At 47.0% G+C, this 24,125-nt stretch overlaps 1 protein-coding gene across 3 annotated transcripts in view; it reads left to right on the top strand.

Annotated features, from left to right (window-relative positions):
• adam23a (ADAM metallopeptidase domain 23a) overlaps positions 1-24,125 on the top strand; it is a 55,969-nt gene that overhangs the window by 19,877 nt on the left and 11,967 nt on the right. The window contains exons 1-13 of one of the 3 annotated variants that reach the window (XM_061226338.1): positions 5,206-5,520; positions 6,465-6,673; positions 8,403-8,479; positions 10,358-10,421; positions 13,579-13,661; positions 16,205-16,268; positions 18,867-18,939; positions 19,719-19,786; positions 21,800-21,865; positions 22,365-22,433; positions 22,879-23,045; positions 23,334-23,418; positions 23,567-23,654. In XM_061226338.1, coding sequence (XP_061082322.1) covers positions 5,442-5,520; positions 6,465-6,673; positions 8,403-8,479; positions 10,358-10,421; positions 13,579-13,661; positions 16,205-16,268; positions 18,867-18,939; positions 19,719-19,786; positions 21,800-21,865; positions 22,365-22,433; positions 22,879-23,045; positions 23,334-23,418; positions 23,567-23,654 — 1,192 coding nt within the window. In that variant the 5' untranslated portion in view covers positions 5,206-5,441. Of the gene's footprint in view, positions 1-5,205; positions 5,521-6,461; positions 6,674-8,402; positions 8,480-10,357; positions 10,422-13,578; positions 13,662-16,204; positions 16,269-18,866; positions 18,940-19,718; positions 19,787-21,799; positions 21,866-22,364; positions 22,434-22,878; positions 23,046-23,333; positions 23,419-23,566; positions 23,655-24,125 lie in introns of those variants that run through there. The other 2 variants (XM_061226337.1, XM_061226339.1) reach the window with 2 other exon arrangements.

The raw sequence follows: 24,125 nt of genomic DNA, 5'->3' as shown, positions 1-24,125 counted from the left end.
AACCAGGTGGTAGGCATTGCGTAGGTCTAACTTGGTGAAGATCGTGGCATCGTGTAGAGGGTGAAAGGCAGAGTCCATCAATGGCAGAGGGTATTTGTTTTTTATTGTAATGTTGTTAAGTTCTCTGAAGTCAATACAGGGACGCAATGAGCCATCCTTCTTCTGCACGAAGAAGAATCCGGCGCCCACAGGTGAGGAGGATGGGCGAATCAGTCCATTGGCTAGGCAGTCCCGGATGTATTTCTCCATGGCCTCCCTCTCAGGTCTGGAGACTTTGTATAAACGGCTTGAGGGGAGTGTGGAACCGGGTAGCAGCTCGATGGCGCAGTCGTAGGGTCGATGAGGGGGAAGCGTCTGTGCCTGTGTCTTGGAGAAGACCGTGCCTAGGTCATGGTAAGGGGTGGGCACCTTCTCCAGGGTGGGCTTGGGGACCTGTGGTGGGTTGGGTGCACCCTCTGCTGGTGCAGGAGCGGATCGTAGGCAGGATTGGTGACACTCACGACTCCAGGCTTGAATCTGGCATGAACTCCAGTCAATGGTGGGGTTGTGTCTCTGGAGCCAGGGCAATCCCAAAATGAGCTGGTCGTTAGGGGACCGGATGACACGGAACTGAATCATCTCGTGGTGGTTTCCAGAAATGATCAGCTGAATGGGTTTGGTGATGTGGGTCATGCGGCAGAACGTCTTTCCGTCCAATGACCGAGCATTCTCGGGGTGGGGTAGTGGGAGGGTGGGAATGTCCAATTCCATGGCCATCATTTCGTCAATGAGGTTCGCGTCAGCTCCAGAATCCACCAACGCGTTAACCTGGATTGCTCTGTCGGGAAGCATCAACATGGCCGTAAGCGTGGAGCAATGGTCGTTCCTGGCAGCGCCTTCATATCTGTTGAGCACTTTCACCTCAACAGATGAGGCAGAGTTCTTGGACCGGAGGGTGCACCGAACTTGGGTGTGTCCCAGCCTCCCACAATAGAAGCAGGAACCGGTTGCTCTCCGACGTGTCCGTTCCTCAGGCGATACTTTCATGCCTGCACGGGAAAGGTCCATGGGTTCGACTCCTTCGGCTAGCTTCTCCTCCGGTCGGGGACTTAACCCTCGCCTGGGGTATGCCTGGGTGGGTGGGACCTGTCTCTCAATCCGGCGTTGTCTGGCACGGTTGTCCAAACGGATGGCAGCACGGACGAGTGGGTCGAACTGAATGATGGGTTCGAGACGTGCCAACTCGTCCTGGAGTGCCTCACTCAGGCTGGCCAGGAACAGGTTAGCCAATGCTGCATCATTCCAGCTGGTGGCTGCCGCGAGAGTACGGAACTCGATAGAATGGTCCCCCGCAGTTCTCCTGCCTTGGCGAAGGGCGATCAGACGTTGGGATGGCTCTTGGTCACTGGAAGCGTGCTGGAAAACCTTGCGGATCTCCTCGGCGAACTCCGGGTACCGGGGAGGGAATGAACCCCCGGACCACACAGCTGTCGCCCAGTCCAAGGCTCTCCCCTTCAGTAATCCCATCACGTAGCCGATCCGGCGGTCATCGCTGTTGTAGGTCTGAGGTTGCTGTCTGAACACAAAGTCGCACTGGAGCAGGAACGCCTTGCATCTCTCCGGTTCTCCGCCGAACCTCTCCGGGGGGGGGTTGTTGTGGCTCCCGGAATTGCCAGGTTCCCATGGGGTGGGAAGGTAGAGGTGCAGGCGGGTTGGCAGGTTCCTCCAGTGGGTGTGGCTGGACCGCGATGGCGAGTCTCCTCATCTCCGCACACAGCTCACGAATCTCCAGACGAAGTTCGGAGATTCCTTGTGAGTGTTGCTGGACAATGGCGCCTTGTTCCTGGAGTGCGTAGAACATGGCGGTTGAGTCAGCCGGGTCCATGTTGGCGAAATTGTTCTGAGACGGGTGCGTGGGGGTTGGACCCAAAATGCACGACTCAGAAACAAAGGTTAGATAAAGTCCCGTCAGGGCTTTATTCGGGACGAATCCCAGGAGCGTAGTCAAATACACGTAGATCCAGCCAAACAAATATTAAACAAACAAAAAGCACGGTGCCGAGGGAAGAGGCAAACTCGTAGTCGGTAGACGTGCAGGGAGGTCCGGTAGCAGGAAAGCTGTCAGCGGGGCTGAAGTACAGGCGGACGGCAGGCAGGGTCGTAGTCGTGGGCGATGCGGAAGTCGAAACCATAAAACAAACAGCGAGGCAAAAGTACAAAATCGGTAGGCGAGGACGTGGTCAAAAACATACGATGGTCAACAAAACAGAAATCAATAATCAATGGTCGGTAAAACAGGCTTGGATCGTAACGTGTAATCAATAATGTAAATGCTCAAGCATTGCTTTGATAACAAGAGGCAGACAATTTCGCGAAGAACAGTTGCGGGACTGGGCTATAAATGCGGGTGTAGACAGGTGTAGACAATTAGTTAGAGCGTAGCAAGGAAATGGAAAACAGGTGCGATGGATGACAAGTTTAACAAGGAGATTAGTAATCGTTAGTAATAAACCTATCCTGCCCTAGCATTCGTAAATTAGTAAATGACATGCACGAGAAACGTAAGGTAACATGAACACATGATTAGTCTTGTTAGTTTCTACCCAATCCTGATCTAGCGTTAGTCGTTTTAGTAAATAGACAAATGGAAATAATTAGGGAGTGAATGACAGAAGGAGCGAGAGAGAAAAGGCGGAACGCAAGGTTTGCGGAAAGACATGTAAAAGTGTATGCATAAACAACGACCAGTTAACGTAACAATAAACATAAATCAAAACATAATACAAAACGAAACTAAGACGATAACCATTCAACATAACAAGGTAATATAATCGTAACGAAACATAACTAGACATGACGAGAAAATAAATCGTAACAAGAAATAAACTAAACAACATGACGAACCTAGACTAACATAATACATGATAAGACACTACGTGACTAAGACAACATGAATAAACATAAAACATGGCGAGACAGACCTGAAACGTGACACCTGGAGCAATACAGGGTTTAAGGGCCTTGCTCAAGGGCCCAACGGTTGTGCGGATCTTATTATGGCTACACCGGGGATCGAACCACCGACCTTGCGGGTCTCAATCAGGTACCTTAACCATTACGCTCCAGGCCACCCAATGTGTGGTTATTTGCATTACTGTCACCTTCCTGTCTGCTTTGACTGATCTGGCCATTCTCTTCTGACGTCTCTCATGAACAAGGCGTTTCTGTCTGCAGTGCTCCTCACTGGATTTTTTAAAGTTTTTTGCACCATTCTTTTCAATATCAAAAGACTAATGTGCATGAAAATCCCAGGAGATCAGCAGTTTCTGAGACACTCAAACCACCCTTGGTCTGCCACCAACAATCATTCCATGGTCAATGTCACTTCGATCACATTGTGTTGTTCAGTTTTGTGAATAAAAAAAAATGTTTGAGAATAGAAGCTGAAGGTACTAGCAAGGGTTGTCAGCAGGGGCCAGAACAGGTCTGGCTTCCCTTCAGCGTGAGCTGAAAACCAGAGTCCCAGTGTAATGATGGGGCTACAGGGCTGATGACATGTGGCTTGGAACATGCTGGGTGATGTGGGAGGTGACTAGTAAAGCAAGCATTTTGGGGATCACAGTTCCAAAGTCACAGCAATATTTTAACTTGGTTTAAAAAAAAAAATATATATATATATATATATATATTAGCTTTTATATTATTGCCCAGTTTGGAGAGTGCATATTGCAGGCACTCCACACTATCAGTATTGCAGTTCAGGGTGTGTCCAGCTCTGGTGTCCCAGCACGATTAGACAGCTGAGTGAGTGTTCAGCGACCGTCTATTCTCTCACATCCTAGACCTACAAAAGCTCTTGCTCCTGGTGCTAATGTGCTGCTATTTTTAGGCTCTTATCCCTGGTGAATAATAATCAGAGACTGCTCCCCCTGCAGTCAAGGGGGAGGAATAGCCTTACATGCGAGGTCGGTCATCACCACAGCTTGGCAGTTTGGCTTCCCGGGTGCATCTGTGAGCTGATCTCTTTTCAGAAAAGCGTCTGAACATTTTGTTTGTGTAGGACGGGAGAGGGCTCTGTCACACAGAACATGTAATGTGCGTGTGCGTCACAGACAACTTGGGAAGTACACCGAGGTAGAAGAATGCTGATTGGCTGTGTTCATGAAGCAGCGCAGACACCTGTCTCCCCCCCCCCCCACTCCCCACCCCATACTGCGACAGCACCGACCGGAGCCGGTGGCCAAGAGGCTCGCTGTCATGAGGCACTGATTCTTCCACACAGGGTGATACCGGTCTACTGAGAGTGAGAGACTGTCTGTACACGCTTCCAGCAGTCTCGCAGGTCTGAGGTGCGAGTTGTGGATTTGGTGGAGCTGGAAAGGCCTACACTGTCACATCAGAGTCGTGGGCTCGTAGGCACGCATGACGGGTGATCTGCATTGTACATTATTGCACATTGCCAAGCTTTAGCTGTCTGTATAGTATTTATTGTAGGTGGAAATTAAATGCTGAAGTATTCCCGGGAAGCTTCGTTCTTATGGGTACAATGACTCCGAAAATGTGTTTTTGGCCCGTTTCTACTCTAACACTTCTTGCTGACAGCCGTTTTGAAGGTCAGTAAGTGTTTATTTGAATAAGAAAGCGTCCAAAGCCCAATGCCTAAATTACAGGAGGAAACTGCTGGGAAAATGTATGAAGCACTTGCATAAAAAAGGTGTTTTGTGAAGTGTAAACATTACTGTTGTACTGCTGTAGTTGTCAACTGTGTGCTCAAAAAAATAGACAGCGCACCAAGGGAACAATACCCTGTCCTTCTAAGCTACCTCTTTTTTTGTCACCACAAAGTCAAAAATGAATATTTGAAATATATACTGAAATATTTCAAATAAATTGCCTTTTCTTTCATAACCCCGTCTCCCCGACGGTGTTGCTTCCAACTAAATAACTCGGTCCTATTTTGCAGAAGCCACATCTAGTCTGGTGCTCGTTGAAAATAACCGTTCTTGAGGGTTGGATGTGATGCGCGTGTGAGATCAGCGTCATGGCGAGGGGAGTCCCCGCGTTCTGATCTCAGGGCTCCGTGGAGTACAGACAGGTTCCAGCGTGAGCATGAACTGAGCCCTGGGGTGTGAACTATCCAGTGTGCACGCGCCTGAGTTTACGAATGTGTGTGAGGGCGTGGAGGAAAGAAAGGGGGGAGGGATGGTGGATAATTTAGCAAAACGAGCCACACAGCACTTGCGCGGTTGTAGCATCAGGAGGAGCTGGCTGGTTGATCTCCACTGCCTGGCCACCGCCTTCCATCCCTAACGCCTGCCCGCTGCTGCAGGACTCGTCTCTTTTCTCGCAGGATACAAACAGAATTTAACATCGACAGCTTCTCTCCCGTTGCAATGGGTTCCTTCACTGCGCTGACGTGTTATTGATGACCTTTTAAAAAAAATAACCTTCAAATATGAATCATGCATCTGATATCTTTTCCAAATCTACTCGCGAGCATCCTTGTGTCCTGGCTCCATCCACTCACTTTAGCGTCAACGGGTATGTGTTTGTTAAACTGCTGAGGCTATTTTGTGAACTTTAACCAAACTGTTATCTCTCCGTTTTCTGTGCTTCGAAATGTATTTGTCAGACAAACAGTTTGATATCTAGCTATCTGCTATTTTGTCTGTCATTGCTCTATTTTGGGGGATGCGACTGCATGCAACTGAGCGCCAGTGATGCGGTGCCTCTGTGAACAGCCGATACACGGGACACCGTTTCCACCACTTCAGCACCTTTTGTTCTTGTACTGCTTAATTCCGCTGAGTTGGAGGCGTTAGGGTAACAATATACTTTATCAAGATGTCATTGGATCCTCGCCACCTCAAAGCCGATATTTAATTAACCAGTAATCACCTAGGTTATCGGCGTGGATTGATAAAATGCAGTCCAAATGCCCAGATTTTCCAAAAATCTACCGATGCCTGCCGTGTAGTTCCTGGGAATCTTTTGCGAATTAATATGTGAACCAGTTCTTTGTGGTAGCTATATGAGTGAAATGTACAAATAGAAGTGCAAGTCTAGATGCAAAGGACTCATTGGTTTCATAACGTTGCACTCAGTTTCTCATTGCTAAGTTGCGAGAGCAGTGTGCTGTCAATGTCATTTGCTTCCTGGTGTCCCTTGTTTGTCGCTGTAGATATTCACTGATAGGTTTGCCATCCAGTATGCGTTTGCATATTATCTATCTTGTTTATTAATAATAGTAATAATAATAATAATAATAATAATAATAATAAAATTATTATATATTGCGTGTATTCCCAATATTAGCTCCAGCACCATTCTGGAAGTGCCTGCTCAGTGCAGTTGTCGTGTTTTTGACAGTACTGTGGAGATGTGTGCCGTTCATGTCCGCGCTCTGCAGCAGTAACGTGAGCTGCGGTTGATGGCATGGGCCGGGCGGTTTGTGAAGGATAATTTTGGGGGGTGTTCGGCAGTAGAGAATGTCACTGTGGGGGACGCGGCGCCGGCGGAGTTGGGACAGGACGCAGCTGCGGCTCAGGACAGCGGTAACCAAATGGACCGCGGCAGTGCCGTGCAGGAGGAGATCACCTACCCGTCCCGCCTCATCTACTACCTGCACGAAGACTCCGAGAGCACCTACCACGACCTGGACACGCACGCGCGCGACCAGGCCAGAGACAACCAGGTGAGTCAGCGCTCCACACGCGCGACCAGGCCAGAGACAACCAGGTGAGTCAGCGCTCCACGCGCGCGACCAGGCCAGAGACAACCAGGTGAGTCAGCGCTCCACGCGCGCGACCAGGCCAGAGACAACCAGGTGAGTCAGCGCTCCACGCGCGCGACCAGGCCAGAGACAACCAGGTGAGTCAGCGCTCCACATGCGCGACCAGGCCAGAGACAACCAGGTGAGTCAGCGCTCCACATGCGCGACCAGGCCAGAGACAACCAGGTGAGTCAGCGCTCCACGCGCGCGACCAGGCCAGAGACAACCAGGTGAGTCAGCGCTCCACACGCGCGACCAGGCCAGAGACAACCAGGTGAGTCAGCGCTCCACACGCGCGACCAGGCCAGAGACAACCAGGTGAGTCAGCGCTCCAGTGCACGGCAGTGCTGTCTGTCAGGGGGATGCGGGCTGCGGTGTGTGTGTGAACATGCGTGTGTGTGTGAACATGTATGTGTGTGTGTGCGTGCGTGTGTGTGTGTGCGTGAACATGTATGCCTGTGTGTGTGTGTGTCTGTGTGTATGTGTGTGCGTGTGTGTGTGTGCGTGAACATGTATGCCTGTGTGTGTGTGTGTGTGTCTGTGTGTGTATGTGTGCATGCGTGTGTGTGTGCGTGAACATGTATGCCTGTGTGTGTGTGTGTGTGTGTGTCTGTGTGTGTATGTGTGCGTGCGTGTGTGTGTGTGCGTGAACATGTATGCGTGTGTGTGTGTGTGTGTGTGTGTGTGTGTGTGTGTGCGTGCGTGTGTGTGTGCGTGAACATGTATGCCTGTGTGTGTGTGTGTGTGTGTGCGTGCGTGCGTGCGTGCGTGAACATGTATGCCTGTGTGTGCGTGCGTGCGTGCGTGTGATGTGCCCTGGGTGGAGCTGAGTTGGGGCTTGACTGTTGTAGAAACTGCACAGCTGCTCCCCCCCTCTTCCACTCTCTTATCTCCTGCTCAGTCCTCTCTCTGTACCTCTGATTCTCTCATCCTCATTCTCTCATCTTTTCTTTCTCACCTCTCTCTCTCTCCTGCTTGTGAGAGTGGTGCATTATGCTTCGTCACGCTGTCCCTCCTGTGCTGAGCTGAGTGTGTGTGTGCTTACAAAGGCACACCCCCTCTCCCAAACCCCCCTCTCTATTTTGTGCCAGACCCCCCCCCCCCTCTGCCCCCCTCACTTGGCCTTCCTCCTCTTGCCTGGAGCGGTATGAAATTTAGAGCCTCACCTTTCAGAGTGGAGTTTATGTGTGCTTTTATGTGGGCATGTTTGTGTGTGTGTGTGTGTGTGTGTGTGAGCATGTGAGTGTGTGCGTGTGTGCATTTGTGTGCGTGTGGGGGTGTGTACAGTATCATGGATCCATGTGTGTGTATATGTGTACATGTGTAAATATAGAATGCGTGGGCTGCCTGTAGCGTAGTGGTTAAGGTAAATGATGGTGCATGATGGTTCAATCACCAGTCTGGCCGCACAGCCGTTGGGCCCTTGAGCAAGGCCCTTAACCCCGCATTGCTCCAGGAGGGACTGTCTCCTGCTTAGTTTAATCAACAGTACATTGCTTTGGATAAAAGCGTCAGCGAAATAACTGTAACTGTAATAAAATGTAATGTAATGTATACAGTCTGTGTCTATGGGTGCATCTCTCGCTAAAACAGCCTGTGTGCGCGGGTGTATCTCCTAAGCTCTAACATATGTATCTCTTTCCTGCTGCAGGTGATTCATCTTGCTCAAGCCACTTACCAGCTAGAGGCCTTTGGCTCCAGATTTGTACTGGACCTGAAATTAAACAAGTAAGGACAATTGGTCGTATAAATTTTACTGCTGCTCACGAACCAATATGTGTTTGTGAATGTTCACTGTTATTATCTTTTCTGAGCGGTGCCAGCTCTCCTGTAGCACTGTGCAGCCTGTTTCATAGTCACTAGTATGTAGCATAGGTGAGCTCTTCATCTCTTTAGCTGCAGCGCACCATATGTCCTCCTACTCTCGGTGTTAAATGGTGGGCATTTCCACCACTCAAGTGGGTTTCATGGGTAATAAATCACTTTGATGCAGGTGTTCAGATAAGTTTGGTTTGTGACAGAACAGGTATGTTTGTGTGTGGAAGTCTTATATTTGTGTAGAAGTCTTCAGTGAAATGTGCTCTTTACTTGTCTGGAAGCCTAGTACATAGTACCAACCAACCCTTTTAGAAAGAGCGAAATGATGACTGCCTCAAGAAAATATGATGTGCATTGTGCCCGAGATCCATAAATATTCAGACAGGGAACATCAGTGAATGGAGCATGGAAAAACCCCGGACCTCTGATTATCTCACTCCCACAGTGCAGTAGAGCAGTGAATGAGAGCATTGTGTGGGTGTGCGTATGTGTGTGTGTGCATGCGGGAGAGAGAGTCAGTGTGTATATCAATGTGCTTGGTGTGTGTGCGCCTATGATCGTGTGGTTGTGTGTGTGCATGTGTGTTTGTGTGTTTGCGCGTGTTTGTTTGTGTGTGTGTGTGTGTGCGTGTGTGCACTGTGTTTGTGAGTCTGCTGGCTCAGTGCACCTGTGATGGCAGAAACCTTTAATGCTTACTCAGCATCTGTTCTGCGTTTGTCACTGAGTTACAGCTTTCTGGGTGTGTCTGTGAGTCTCTGTGTCTCCGTGAGTCTCAGTGTGTCTGTGAGCCTCTGTGTGTCTGTGAGCCTCTGTGTGTCCGTGTGTCTCAGTGTGTCCGTGAGCCTCAGTCTGTTCTTGAGCCTCTGTGTGTCTGTGAGCATCCGTGTGTGCGTGAGCCTCTGTGTGTCTGTGAGCCTCTGTGTGTCTGTGAGCCTCTGTGTGTCCGTGTGTGTCTGTGTGTCTGTGAGCCCCTGTCTGTCTGTGAATCTCTGTGTGTGTGTGACCCTCAGTGTGTGTCCGTGAGCCTCTGTGCGTCTGTGAGCCTCTTTGTGTATTTTAGCCAATGTGTTTCAGATCTGAAAACCCACTGCAAACTCCCCATCGTCACAAATCCAACACACACACGCACACACTTGCATACACTCCCTCAACGCCTCATCCATCAGCCTATAAATATTCTCTCTGTCAAGAGTCTCTGCTGCACTGTTCAGACAGTCTGCTCTCCTGGTGCACAGAGCTGCTCACATTAATGTCCTCACTTTATAGGCGTGTTCTCTCACACACACACACTCACACACACACACACACTCACACACACACACACACATACACACACACACAGGAAGCTGGAACCTCTGTTAGAGCAGGACTCAGTGCAGTCAGACAGAGCGCATGGAAGCTGTAAACAAGATCCTCAAGGTTATGTGGGAAACGGTGATGCTGATAGACAGAGCCATATTTCCAGAAGCGCGGGGGTCAGAAGCACGGGGGTTGTTCACCCAGCAAGGCAGGGGTTCATAGTAGCTTTCTTCCTTTCCTCTTCTCATCCTGCCCTCTCTCTTCTTTTCTCTATCACTTTTCCCCCATTGATTTCTGTCCCATCCACCCTTTCCCACCCCCCAGGTATACTGATGGGGTAGCCAGGTTTTTTGTGGTGTCTCAATTGGGTCTGAAATGCACACACACACACACACACACACACATACATACACACACGCACACACATACACACAAAGACAGAACGAATGACAGAATATTGAAAGTATTTGCTTATGTTCTCTTTTACAGTGACCTGCTCTCCTCAGACTATGTGGAGATCCACTATGAGGAGGGCAAACCTGTCCAGTCCAAGGTATGATCTGCTGCTTTTCTCCAAACAAGCTTTTGAGTCCTGACACATAAGGAATGCCTGGTTGGTTGGTTGGGTGAAAACATTGTGTAACATAAACAGAAGCTTAATGGCTCCGCAGCAGGAAGCCTGACCTCTGGAGTTGGGAGGTCTTCGCAGGCTGAAGTTATTATTGGGAATTCAGCCAGTTTTTCTTGAAAAACATGTGATTTGTTATCACTGTGAGTCTCTGTGAGCCTCATGTAGTGTAAATTTGCAGCTGGTTTGCCAACTTGTCGTTTATTTGTTTTCAAGTTAAAAAGAATTGTGCCATAGCCCTCACCGGTTTCTGGGTTAGAGAATGTTTTTGAATGGTGCATGAAAATATGTGGAATAGCTATCAAATTGGCAAGTGGGTGATGTGTATTCTGATTAAAATGATCATTTCAGTGGCAGTGCTATGATGTCACTTGTACTCTGACTGGCGGTGGGATGATGTTATTGCTACTTGCCCAAGAGCATGGTGAAGTGGGCTTAGTAACAGTACATTTAGTATCCTGGTGTTATATAATAACTTGTATATATCATCACATACGGAAGTCATTTTCTTTTTAAGCACAAGTGGGCAAGGCATTTCAGTGAGAAACGTTATGTGGCTTCCCACCTTTTCAAAGCCGCTGTCCTTTACCTGCTTTTCCTCATGCTATCTGTGTGCAGATATCTGTTCTCAAGGAGACTGGGAGGGGGGGGGGGGGGGAGGGAGGGAGTGAGGGGGAGAGGGAGTTTTGGAGGAAGGCCTAGATATCAGCCTCTCACTGCAGTTGCTGAATCAGGAAAGGGTTTGGGGTATGGTGCTGAGCTGCTGCTTCAGCACACCGCTGTCCCTCTGCCAGCTCCTCCCAGGACTCAGGTCACATGACAGGGGAGAGCGGCGCCTCTGCAGTAGCAGTTGCACCATGGGACGGTGGGAGTGACAGCAGGAGGGAGAAAGGAGGGAGGGACAGCGGAAAACAGGGAGAGGGAAAGGTAGATATACAGATAAGTGGGAGGCAAGAGAGGGATAGAGAAAAGGTGTGTGAGAGAGGGAGGGAGGGAGAGAGGGAGGGACGGAATGAAGAAAAGGGATTGGGGTTTGCGGGAGAGACAGAAAGGAGGGAGAGAGAGAGGGAAAGAAAGACACATATGGACAGACAGACAAAGAGAGGGTTAGAGATGGTGTGAGACAGAGAGAGAGACAGAAGGAAGGATGAAAGGGAAAGAGATACACAGATGGAGGGATAGAGAAGGTGTCTGAAAGAGAGAGACAGAGAGAGAGAGAGATCAGATGTGAGAGACAGAACAAGGGAGGGGTAGACAAAGAGAGATGCAGAGATGGAGGGATAGACAAAGAGAGGGAGAAAAAAGGTGTGTGCAAGAGGGGCAGAGGAGGAGGGTGTCCTCTGATCACCCTGGCACTGATGAGGGGTCCCAGAGGGAGGTTCTGGTGACTCACAGCCCTGGGATGCCCTTCCCAAAGCCCCTGCAGTGCAGCTACCACAGAGTTCATTTAGCACAGTAACAACACAGTGCACCTACCACAGAGTTCATTTAGCACAGTAACAACACAGTGCAGCTACCACAGAGTTCATTTAGCACAGTAACAACACAGTGCACCTACCACAGAGTTCATTTAGCACAGTAACAACACAGTGCACCTACCACAGAGTTCATTTAGCACAGTAACAACACAGTGCACCTACCACAGAGTTCATTTAGCACAGTAACAACACACAGTGCAGCTATCACAGAGTTCATTTAGCACAGTAACAACACAGTGCAGCTACCACAGAGTTCATTTAGCACAGTAACAACACACAGTGCAGCTACCACAGAGTTCATTTAGCACAGTAACAACACAGTGCAGCTACCACAGAGTTCATTTAGCACAGTAACAACACAGTGCACCTACCACAGAGTTCATTTAGCACAGTAACAACACAGTGCACCTACCACAGAGTTCATTTAGCACAGTAACAACACAGTGCACCTACCACAGAGTTCATTTAGCACAGTAACAACACAGTGCACCTACCACAGAGTTCATTTAGCACAGTAACAACACAGTGCACCTACCACAGAGTTCATTTAGTACAGGAACAACACAGTGCACCTACCACGGAGTTCATTTAGTACAGGAACAACACACAGTGCAGCTACCACAGAGTTAATTTAGCACAGTAACAACACACAGTGCAACTACCACATAGTTCATTTAGCACAGTAACAACACACAGTGCAACTACCACAGAGTTAATTTAGCACAGTAACAACACAATGCAGCTACCACAGAGTTAATTTAGCACAGTAACAACACAATGCAGCTACCACAGAGTTAATTTAGCACAGAAACAACACACAGTGCAGCTACCACAGAGTTCATTTTGTACAGTAACAACAATACACAGTCTAGTTACCTCTGAGTTCAAATCAAATCCAAATGTATTTGTATAGCGCGTTTCACAAACAATTGTCCCAAGGCACTTTACAGAAAACCTTGAAACCCCACAAGAGCAAGCCTAGGGCAACAGTGGCAAGGTAAAACTCCCTGGAGAAATTTAAGAAAAAAACCTTGGGAGGAACCAGACTCAAGGGGAAGCCTTGTCTGGCTAGCTCAGGGTGTGGGGTTTAATGACCAACATGGCCAATCAGTCAGTGTTTATTATAATGAAATTATCCATGGAAAGGTGACAATCCTGAGGTGGCGGCTCAGAAGGTGGGTGAGGCCAGGCGGCGATAGGCGGGAACAGGTGACAGCGAAGGAGGGTGGGGGCCCTCCTTTGTTGCTGACGCCATTTCTTTTTCAAGTGTTCAAACGCAAATAACTGCCCTAATACATACGAACAAACACATTTACCATCAAGCTGATGACTTGAGCCAGTTTAAAAGACCAAACTTGTTGTGTTGTACATAAAAGCATGTCACAGCTGGTCTCCAGTCTCTTTCTTACTGTAGCTACTAAATATCCAGTCCCCAGGCTGCTGATGAAATGATTTAATAGACACAGGAGTAATATGGTCACGTATGGTGCAGACATTCTCATGTCTGAAGTGCCGTTTCCTACCACACCTCGGCTCACAGGTGACGCTCACACAGACATGAGTGGGAGGAAGACGCTGTGTGTGCTGTGTGTGTGTCTCTGCAGGGTGGGGAGCACTGCTGCTACCACGGCAAGGTGAGGGGCAACGAGGACTCGTACGTGGCTCTATCCACCTGCAACGGCCTGCAGTAAGTGCCCCCTGTGGGGCCCCCTGTGCCGTGTCTGTGCGCGCGCGTGACCATGTCTGTGAGCGTATGAGTGTGTGTTGTGCGAGTGTCCGCGTGCGAGTTTGTGGGCGAGTCGCGCGTGAGTGCATGTGCGTCCGCGTGTTTGTTTTTATGGGGTTTTGCGAAGTTAGAGCCTGCAACCCTCCCTGTGGGATGGGGAGTGCTGAGTGGAGGAGGGAGTTGCAGTCACCTGGGCAATGCTGTGGGGTGGAGAGGCAGAGGGAGAAGGAGAGGGAGAAGGAGAGGCAGAGGGAGAGGGAGAAGGAGAGGGAGAGGGAGAAGTGTGAGCTGCATTTTTGGGCGCAGTCGCTCCAGGAGAGCTGTGATACTCCCTGGTGGACAGTGCTGAGGGAAGGAGGGCAATAATGTTTGCCTGACGTTCTCCTCGCAACCGCAGCGTTAAAGGGATTATTGCCACATGCTTTAGAGGCCAAGTACACAAAGTGATGTTCCATAAACACTTGCTGTACTTGACGTGCATTTAAAGTCTTGTGTTACAGCTTTATTTCCTTCAGGCCTTTTTATTTAGCCTTATGGAAATTAAATATATTTTAATGTATTGTAATTATGTGAACTTTTTGGAAAACATAGTGATATACACTCACTGAGCACTTTATTAGGAACAACTGGACACCAACGTATTCATGCGATTATCTAATCAGCCAATCATGTGGCAGCAGTGCAATGCATAAAATCATGCAGATATGGGGCAGGAGCTTCAGTTAATGTTCACATCAACCATCAGAATGGGGGAAAATGTGATCTCAGTGATTTTGACCGTGGCATGATTGTTGGTGCCTGGTTTGAGTATTTCTGTAACTTGTAATCTCTAGAGTTTACTCAGAATGGTGCAAAATACAAAAAACATCCAGTGAGTGGCAGTTCTGTGTATGGAAATGCCTTGTTGATAAGAGAGGTCAGTGGAGAATGGCCAGACTGGTGACAGAAATGCTACCATAACTCTGTACAATTGTGGTGAGCAGAAAAGCATCTCAGAATGCACGTTGAACCTTGAGGCAGACAACAGCAGAAGACCACATCAGGTTCCACTTTTGTCAGCCATGAACAGAAAGCTGAGGTTGTGGTGGGCATAGGATCACCAAAAATGGACAGTTGAAGACTGGTAAACCTAGCCTGGTCCGATGAATCTCGAGGCATACAGATGGTAGGGTCAATCATCGCTTGAATGCCAAAGCCTATTCGAGTATTCTTGCTGACCATGTGCATCCCTTCATGGCCACAATATACCCATCTTCTAATAGCTACTTCCAGCATGATAATGCACCATCTTACAAAGCAAAAGTCATCTCAAACTGGATTCATGAACATGACAATGAGTTTAGTGTTCTTCAATGGCCTTCCCACTCACCGGGTCTGAATCCAATAGAGTACCTTTGGGATGTGGTAGAACGGGAGATTCACAGCATGAATGTGCAGCTGACAAATCTACAGAAATGTCATGGTGCAATCATGTCAACATGGAACAGAATCTCAAAGGGATGTGTTCAACATCTTGTGGAATCCATGCCGCTAATAATTGAGGCTGTTTTAAGAGCAAAGGGAGGCCCTACCCATTACATTACATTAATGGCATTTGGCAGACACTCAGCGACATACTAAGCAGGAGACAATCCTCCCCTGGAGCAATGTAGGGTTAAGGGCCTTGCTCAAGGGCCCAACGGCTGTGTGGATCTTATTGTGGTTACACCGGAGATCGAACCACCGATCCCAGTCACCTACCTTCACCGCATGTACCTTAACCACTACACTGCAGGCTGCCCTTCAGTACCCAGTATTAGTATAAAGTGCTCAGTGAGTGTACACATGGATTCAGTGTACTTGCATTCTTATTGCTCCTCTCTTAGTGCGGTTTCCCACTGGTGCTGCCGGGTGTGACATTCCCACCATGTATTCAAATCAGATGACACGCATATAGAACATTGCACTCCGAATGCGAAAGTGCAAGTCTCTAAAATCCAAAAAGGGCCTTTAAAATGAGGCTGTGCTCTTAATTACTGGAACTCCAAACTGATATTTGGAGTGTGGGAAAAGATTATTGTGACCACCAGACACTACAGATTTCACCACGTTCACCAAAACTGAAAAATGAAGTATAGCCACCTGAACATTTTTGAGTTTTAGAAAATTGTCCAAATGAGTGTCCAATGTAGGTACACGTCTGGTTTTACTTATGCTGAATTTTGCTGTGTATCTCTGTCTTAGCACTGTGGTAGATGCACTGTGTGTGTCTCTGTCACGTCTTCATGCCTTGTTATTATTTTATGCCTTTGTATGCTCACACAGTTAAACACCTCAAAACTCTCTTGGTTTGTATTACCCTTAGGCTTGTGCTAGATTTAACAATTATGTAATTTTCATGTTAGCCATGATGTGGCTTCCTGCATCCTGCACTGTGCTTTTATTGACACTCTCTCTCACACTTCACCCCCCCCCCCCCTCTCTCCCCCATCTCTCTCTCTCCCCCGCTTTCTCCTGTAATACAGTGGCATGTTTGATGATGGAGTCTATGTGTACCTAATTGAGCCTCTGCAGCAGACTCACTCCATAGTAAGTGCCTCATAGCAGCTCATTGGAGCTGCTTTAAAACGATTTGCTATGGTTTGCATTAAAAAATGTCCACTCGGTTTTTAACAACAATTTGTAAAGCAGTGTTTCTTTAGCACAGCCTGTGTGAACTGTGTTAACTGTGTCAGCTGTTTTTAACTGTCCCTTACAGAAGTTGTATATATTTTTAAAATAATTTGATGCGTCTTATCCGTGTGCAGTGGTATGCAAAGGTTTGGGCACCCCTGGTCAAATTTTATGATTTGTTGATTTTCTAGGTGATGGGAAGTTATCACAACCTCTGCCAAAACCAACAGACCTGACTTCTTTAATGCACAATTACTTACTGTACTTCACTTTATTTGCTAGAACAGATTGATTTTCAATACGTTTTTTTTACTCTTGTTTGAGCTATATTCTCTTTTCAACTTCAGTTTCCTCATTGATTTTGGAACATTAGATTTGACATTTAGTTGAATTCATTCTTCCTTCCACCCACTCAAGATTTCCTGTACACTGGCTGCGACACAACCTCAAAGCATAATAGATCCTCCCCCGTGCTTTTAAATGTTGGCAAGGTGTTCTTGAAATGCTTCCCCTGTTTTTCTCCAAATGTATTTTTGGTGGTGGTGACCAAAAGGTTTAATAGAAAAAATTATCTGGCTTATCCAAAAAAATTCTCTGGCTTATCCATTGCATTTTTCTTTAAATATGTTGACTTTCGTTATTAGGTTTCCTTCTGGCAACTCTTCCAGGCATTGTAAGCAGTGCTGCACTGTGGACTGATGCACTGCTACACCAATGTCATTGAACCTTTCGCCATGGTCGCTGCACTGGTACATGGGTTTTTGTTTTGCATACTTGACCGGTCTATAAGCAGTTTGACCAGAGATTTGTATTGGTCTTCCTGATTTCCAGCCTTGACTTTTACAGTTCCCCTCACCTTCTAAATGATGCTTCTGACAGTGGGAATTTACTGCTGGAAATAGTTTGATATCTGCTTGTTCCCCTGCCTTGTAACAGACTTTTTTTTAAAGTGCTGAGTCTGCGGTTTAGAGGAGCCAATTGTTCTTGGGAGTAAGCACAACACCTAGGGGGTTAGAAATTATGTATTATGCTCTGGAATTGTTTTCACCTAGCTTAATTTAAGGCCTAGCGAGTCAATCAAGTTTTGGGTCCTTTTTAAAAAAAGAAAAGTATTAATGGATGTACAGGAAGCAGCCTCCTGTTAATTTCAGCAAATAAATAGTAATTGTGCGTAAAAAATGGCTGAGCTATGCCATGATTAAGTTTGTACCTTGCAGAAATTGTGAACATATATTTACCTAGAGATTCAACTAAGCATAAAATCTGGATGGAATGGCCAAAATTTGCATAACGCTATTTTGCAACACTTCACCGTATATAGGCAAATACAATTATGATCATGTTCTGATGTTGTAATATATTATGCCATTAAGCCTACTGGCAATATATTTTCCAAAAAGTAATTCCAAAAGATATTTGAAATTTCTAACAGCATATTCCAGTTTTGTAAGGTGTGTAACTCTGAGTAGTAGATGTGCTATTACTTTGGCTCTTAATGGTGAAATATGTAAGCAAGACATTGAAGATTGAAGTGGTACCACTTTTTGTGTAGCACTGGTCTCGCCATTGCTTCCATCTAAACAGGCTTTGCTCACAGCCAGACCAGAGACAACTAACATGCCTCTGTGACAGCCTGAGCCACATTACACTCTGTATTAGGTTATGAAATTGAGTAGATTGTGTGGACTGTCCAGAACATCTTTAGAACATGTTTGGGTATCTCGGACATAAATCTTCATGCCTTTCTGACTGCATCAGGTGACCTGACATCTCAAAGTTCCACAGGCTAACCACAGGGATCCCCCAGGGATCCATTCTTGGCCCCTTCATGTTTCTCCATTCAGTAAATCTCTTAGCTCAAGAGTGTCCTCCCATGGCGTCTCCTGCCACTGATGGTACACAGCTGTTTCTCTCCTTTCTCCCCATGGAGGAACATTTTGTTTCATTCAACAACGTTTGACTTAGCGATACTTCACTTTCTGAGGTGAATCTTCCAAAATATCCTTCATTCCACACAAAAACTGATTAGGCCACTTGAAAACATACACTAAAACTGAAATAATATTTTTTGGACGAAACACAAGAAAGTAAACTATCCCTTGAATTACTTTTTGAGTTGGATCTCAGTCAACATCTTAAGCTCAAAGCTGTGATGTTCTACCTACCAGCTGCATCCTCCAACAATCTGGCCATCGGCCCACAACGGTGATCTCATCCTAGACTGCCTGGAATCTTGGACTAGTCTTTAATGATAAGATGCATTTTACTCACAATCCTGCAGCAATCACTCAGACCTGCCGGTTGGGCTCAGCATCTGCAAAATCCACCTTTTCCTTACTGCATTCACTACCCAGCTGATTGCATCCAATTGGCCAGTCCCTTGCGCTGAATGAGAACAGAAGACTCATTCTATGCTCTGCCGATTTCGAGAAATGTCATCTTTTAAACGGCCCATTGTTCGGTGATGCAGTTATGTGCTGCTCTCCAGGCTGACCTTTAACATTTGACCCTCAGGGTTCAGCTGCTCGACCCCACAAGCTGCGCAGGACGCAAACTCTACAGTGGGCCGAAAACCCAGATGAGCAGAGTAAGTCTCCCTCAAACTCCCTAACCCCACCCCCCCCTCCACACACACACCCATCTTACCTAACCTCCCCTCCCAAAACATACAGGGAGACATTGGCTGTGTCGAAGTGTCACTGACCAAGACACCTAACCCCTAATTGCTCCTGACGAGCTGGTTGGTGGCAGCCACTTGCATGGCAGCCATTGGTGTGTGTGTGTGTGTGAATGGGTGAATGAGAAGCATCAATTGTACAGTACTTTGGAAAAAGGCTGTACAATTGATGTACAAAATATACATTTACTATTTATACTACCCTTACCCCACAAACCCCCTCTTACCCCACCGTCTTACCAGTCCACACAAGCCTTACCCAACCTCTCCCCTCAAACCTTCCCACCCTTCTTCCACACATACCTTCTTACCCCCACACACATTTTTTCCACTGTTGTATATGTATGAGTCAATCATTACATTACATTACAGGCATTTGGCAGGCGCTCTTATACAGAAAGACATACAACAAAGTACATAACCATGACCAGGGACAAGTGCGCTGAAAGACCCTAGATGATTTATTCATAATAAACATCTAGTCCATGAGCCCAGACAGGGGCTCCCCACTTGGGAGTCAAACCTGTAACCCCCCTGGCTATATGTACTGTTACCCTAAGCAGTTATGCCAATTTGAGTAGGGCAGTATTTTCACCCCACCTGCTGTCTGGAGCTCCACATGTCCTGGGGGAAGCATACCTGGTCACACCCAGTGTAACGTGTGGTTGTGTCCCCGTGTGTCTGCCCAGCGGACCAGGAGCAGGGCCTCTCAGAGCTGGCCGATCTGTGGTGGCTCCGGCGCAGGAAAAAGCGAGCTGTGAGTACTGACCCATCACACATTACATAATCACACCATTACACTGTGAGTACTGACCCATCACACATTACACAATCACACCATTACACTGTGAGTACTGACCCATCACACATTACATAATCACACCATTACACCATTACACTGTGAGTACTGACCCATCACACATTACATAATCACACCATTACACTGTGAGTACTGACCCATCACACATTACATAATCACACCATCACACCATTACACTGTGAGTACTGACCCATCACACATTACATAATCACACCATTACACCATTACACTATGAGTACTGACCCATCACACATTACATAATCACACCATTACACCATTACACTGTGAGTACTGACCCATCACACATTACATAATCACACCATCACACCATTACACTGTGAGTACTGACCCCCATCACACGTTACATAATCACACCATTACACCATTACACTGTGAGTACTGACCCATCACACATTACATGATCACACCATCACACCATTACACTGTGAGTACTGACCCATCCACCAGTGTAGTCCATTAGACTGTTACACTGTTTCACCATCACACATTATATAATCAGACCATTACACCATTACACTGTGAGTACTGGCCCCATCCACCAGTGTAGTCCGTGTAGCTACACTGTCTCTATGACTGCATTTCACCATCACACATTATGTATGACACCATCACACCTTTACACTGTTAAACTGTCACAGTCACATCTGCTACATCTTTACGACAACATTTCACCATCATCACTGAGGTTCATATGTATTTGGACAATGACATTGTAGGAAAACCCCCCAAATACACCAAAAGGCGGAAGTATCCGAGAGGTGAAGGAAACGCGTGTAGTCTGACCAATGCTACTGGAACAGGGTTAATTTAATTTTATTCTCGTTTATCTGACACCAAAAGATAAGTTCAACTGCTCCTCTGCTCTAACAGTCATACAAAAGGAACTGCAAATGTCCGCCAATAGTGTGGCTCTATAAGATTGCTATCTATTTGTATAGACGCGGACGTACCTGTGGCATGTATAGCCTACAATGATACACTTAGTATGTATCTTGTGACGGTACTGGTGTATAGGCGAGTGACTACGGGGTGCAGGTATCCTAGGTTGTCTATGTGTGTTAGGACTGCTATGTGTGCAGTGGTGCACGCCAAGAGGATGCAGGTTCAAATTAATACAACTTATTAAGCAATGTGCATTGCAGAAATAGAATGACAATGTGTTACAAGAATGACAAGTTGTAATATGAATGGCTATACGCAAATAGTGCGCAGGAGATCGTATTAGCGAGTCTCCTCGAACCATTCCACGCTTCCCTCTATATACCCAGGGTTTTCATGAAAAACAACAAATCATCAAATAAAGATGGAGGTAACTTGCATTACCTGTGGTTTATTCCTACAAGATTTTTATTCAGCAACCAGTGTACTACACCACCAAACTATTTCCCACATCATTAGCTATCTAAAGACACCAAACACTGTATGTGGAAAACCCATGGTTTATACAGTGCTATTTCAACTCATCAGTTCTGGGAGCATTCCACTGAGGTGGCAGAATTGCGCAGAGGCAGCACAATGATGGGAGCAATAGTCCTGTATTGACGAGCACTGTCTTTTCATCAAACCTTGCTGACCCTGTGTCAACATGGTCAACACAGTCTGTTTCCTTTTGGGGGTCTGCAGAGAGGCACACTTATGTAAAATGCCCTACGACATATAGGGCTGCCCTTCCTACAAGGTTTACTCCATATGGCTGTAAAGTGTATTTCCATTTAGATTTTTATTTGCATCCCTACAGAGTCCTTTAAAGTTGTGCCATTGTCCGAATAATTACGGACCTCATTGTACATAAGATACATCTCTCTCTCTCTCTCTCTCTCTCTCTCTCTCTCTCTCTCTCTCACTCTCACACACCTCTTTCCCCATTTCTCTCTCTGCTTACCGTCTGCATAACCGGGGAGGTGCTGAGCTGTGCTTGTGTTGTTGCAGATGCCCCGCAATGTTTTTGAGGAGATGAAGTATTTGGAGATCATGATCGTCACCGACCACCACATGGTGAGTACCCTTGCCCCCTGTAGATCCACACTGCTGTGAATGGACTGTGTGCTGATTCATGACCGTATTATACAGTATTTCTGTCTGGGTTGTTGACTTGTAATGTGGGAGGATTTGATAACATCCTTGTTCTGTGCAAAACCGATGACACACCACAGGCTACAGCACTGCAGTGCATGATGGGTAAATGGAGCAGTGACTAACATTCGTTAATTTGCATCAATTGCTATGATTTGTCATTTCATATTCTGGTGTTTGTTGTTCCTGCTGCCAAGACTGTACTGAAACAGAAATATGTATTCGGTAGAAATATGTAACATTTTCTCTACATTCAGGACATGGTGAAATAAGTGAGTGTGTGTGCATGTATGCATGTCTTTATGTCTTGAAGAAAGTGACATTTGTTCCAGCTGAGTTCCTCTTCTCGGTATCATGTACTGAAGGGTCAGTGTGCTAGCGAGTTCTGACTCCCATCTTCTCCCGGTTCTGTGCCCTTTAGTACAAACGACACAAGACAGGACAGCACACCAAGAACTTCGCCAAGGCTGTAGTTAACCTTGTGGACGCAGTGAGTAGCCCTGTCTGTGCTGCATTCGTATGTCACACAATCCCCACTGTGTCTGTGTCTTCTCTTCATGAACAGAGCATAATGCTCAAAGCGTAATGCTCATAAGAGCCACAGGTCAATCCACTTGTTAACGCTGCTGCATTATTAATTTAGAAGCCATTTTTATGCGCTATCCATTAATGGAGATTCATTTTTTACTGAGGCAATTAAAGACGCCAGTGGAAGGGTGCCACTCCTGGGAGTGTAACCTGCAGCGTTTGGTCATGTGCCCAGCTGCACTGCATCACCTGTTTAACATAGTCTAACAGCGCTCCGCGTGGTTCATTGTAAATCACCATGTGAGTTCTTCGCGCTGTAGCAGATGAGAATATAGAGGTAATGTCCGTTACGTGTGGTGTTGTGATCCGCCGGGCGACGTGATCCCGTTCCTCTGCGCCCGTCTCAGATATTTAAGGATCAGCTGCACACGCGGGTGGTGCTGGTGGGCGTAGAGATCTGGACGGAGAGAGACCAGATTTCCGTCAGCACCAAGCCCCTGGAGGTGCTGCGCGATTTCTCCAAGTACCGGCAGCAGAGCCTCAAGCAGCACGCCGACGCCGTGCACCTCTTCTCGTACGTCCCCCTCCCACAAACTTCACACACTCAGAAATATATTCAAGTAAATATATTGTCAATATATTGCCAGACATCCAAGGTAAAATACAAGGTATTCCTGTTTAATGTAATATAGCGTCCACGGCTGTGAAATATACTGTCGTTGAATGAGTCACGTTGCTGGTGGCGAGGTTTATAATGTTGCAGAACTTGTGGTTTTGTGAATCTGTGGTCTGACCTGGGCTTGGCTGTGAAAGGACTCATTGCCTGCCAAACTGTTGCGAGTGTTTATCGTTGTTTCCGCAGCAATGTGACGTTCCACTACGGCAGAAGCAACGCGGCGTATTTCGGCGGTGTTTGTTCCACCAGCCGGGGAGTTGGGGTTCACGAGGTGAGTCTGTGCCCCTGTGACCTGCCTGGCTGCTGTGCCCTGGTGGCCCAGTGATGTGACGCTCTCTGTCTCTCCGCTCTCTCTCCCTAACCCCCCCCCTCTCTCTCTAACCCCTTCTCTCTCCTTCTCTCTCTCTCTCTTGCTGCAGTATGCTGCCACCTGGAACATGGGTGCCTCTCTCGCTCAGAGTCTGGCACAGAACCTGGGAATCCAGTGGGATCTGCCGGCCAAGAAAAGTACACCTGAACACCGCCACATTCTCCTGAACATACCCATGCTCAGCTCTATAACACTCCATCACAACCGTTAGTTACTGCAGAGCTTTAGATGTCAGTCTGCACTGACACTGCAGACTACACCATACATGCATTCATATCTTGTTATGTACGGTACTGAGGACCCAAAAGCAGACCAGAGGATAATCCAAAAACATTGTCTTTATTCAGTCTTGTTCACAGCCAAGAGATCAAGTGACAACAGCCAAAACAAAAAGCAAAGAAATGTCGAAAAAACAAGCAGGGGTCAGTAAGCAAGAAATCAGAAGGCAAAGGTACGAAAAGGGCTAAGGCAAAAAAATGAAAGTCGAAGTTGTAGCAAATGATCAAAACCAAATAATCAGAAGGGCAGACTAAACAAGAGGGCAAGGCAAACTCGAAAAACAAGGCAAAGGGTTGTCGTAATGAATCTCGTAAAACAGGCGTACAGGT

This window comes from Conger conger, chromosome 17 (genome assembly GCF_963514075.1).
Source record: "Conger conger chromosome 17, fConCon1.1, whole genome shotgun sequence".
Classification (NCBI taxonomy): domain Eukaryota; kingdom Metazoa; phylum Chordata; class Actinopteri; order Anguilliformes; family Congridae; genus Conger; species Conger conger.
This window is presented reverse-complemented; position numbering and strand designations above follow the sequence as displayed.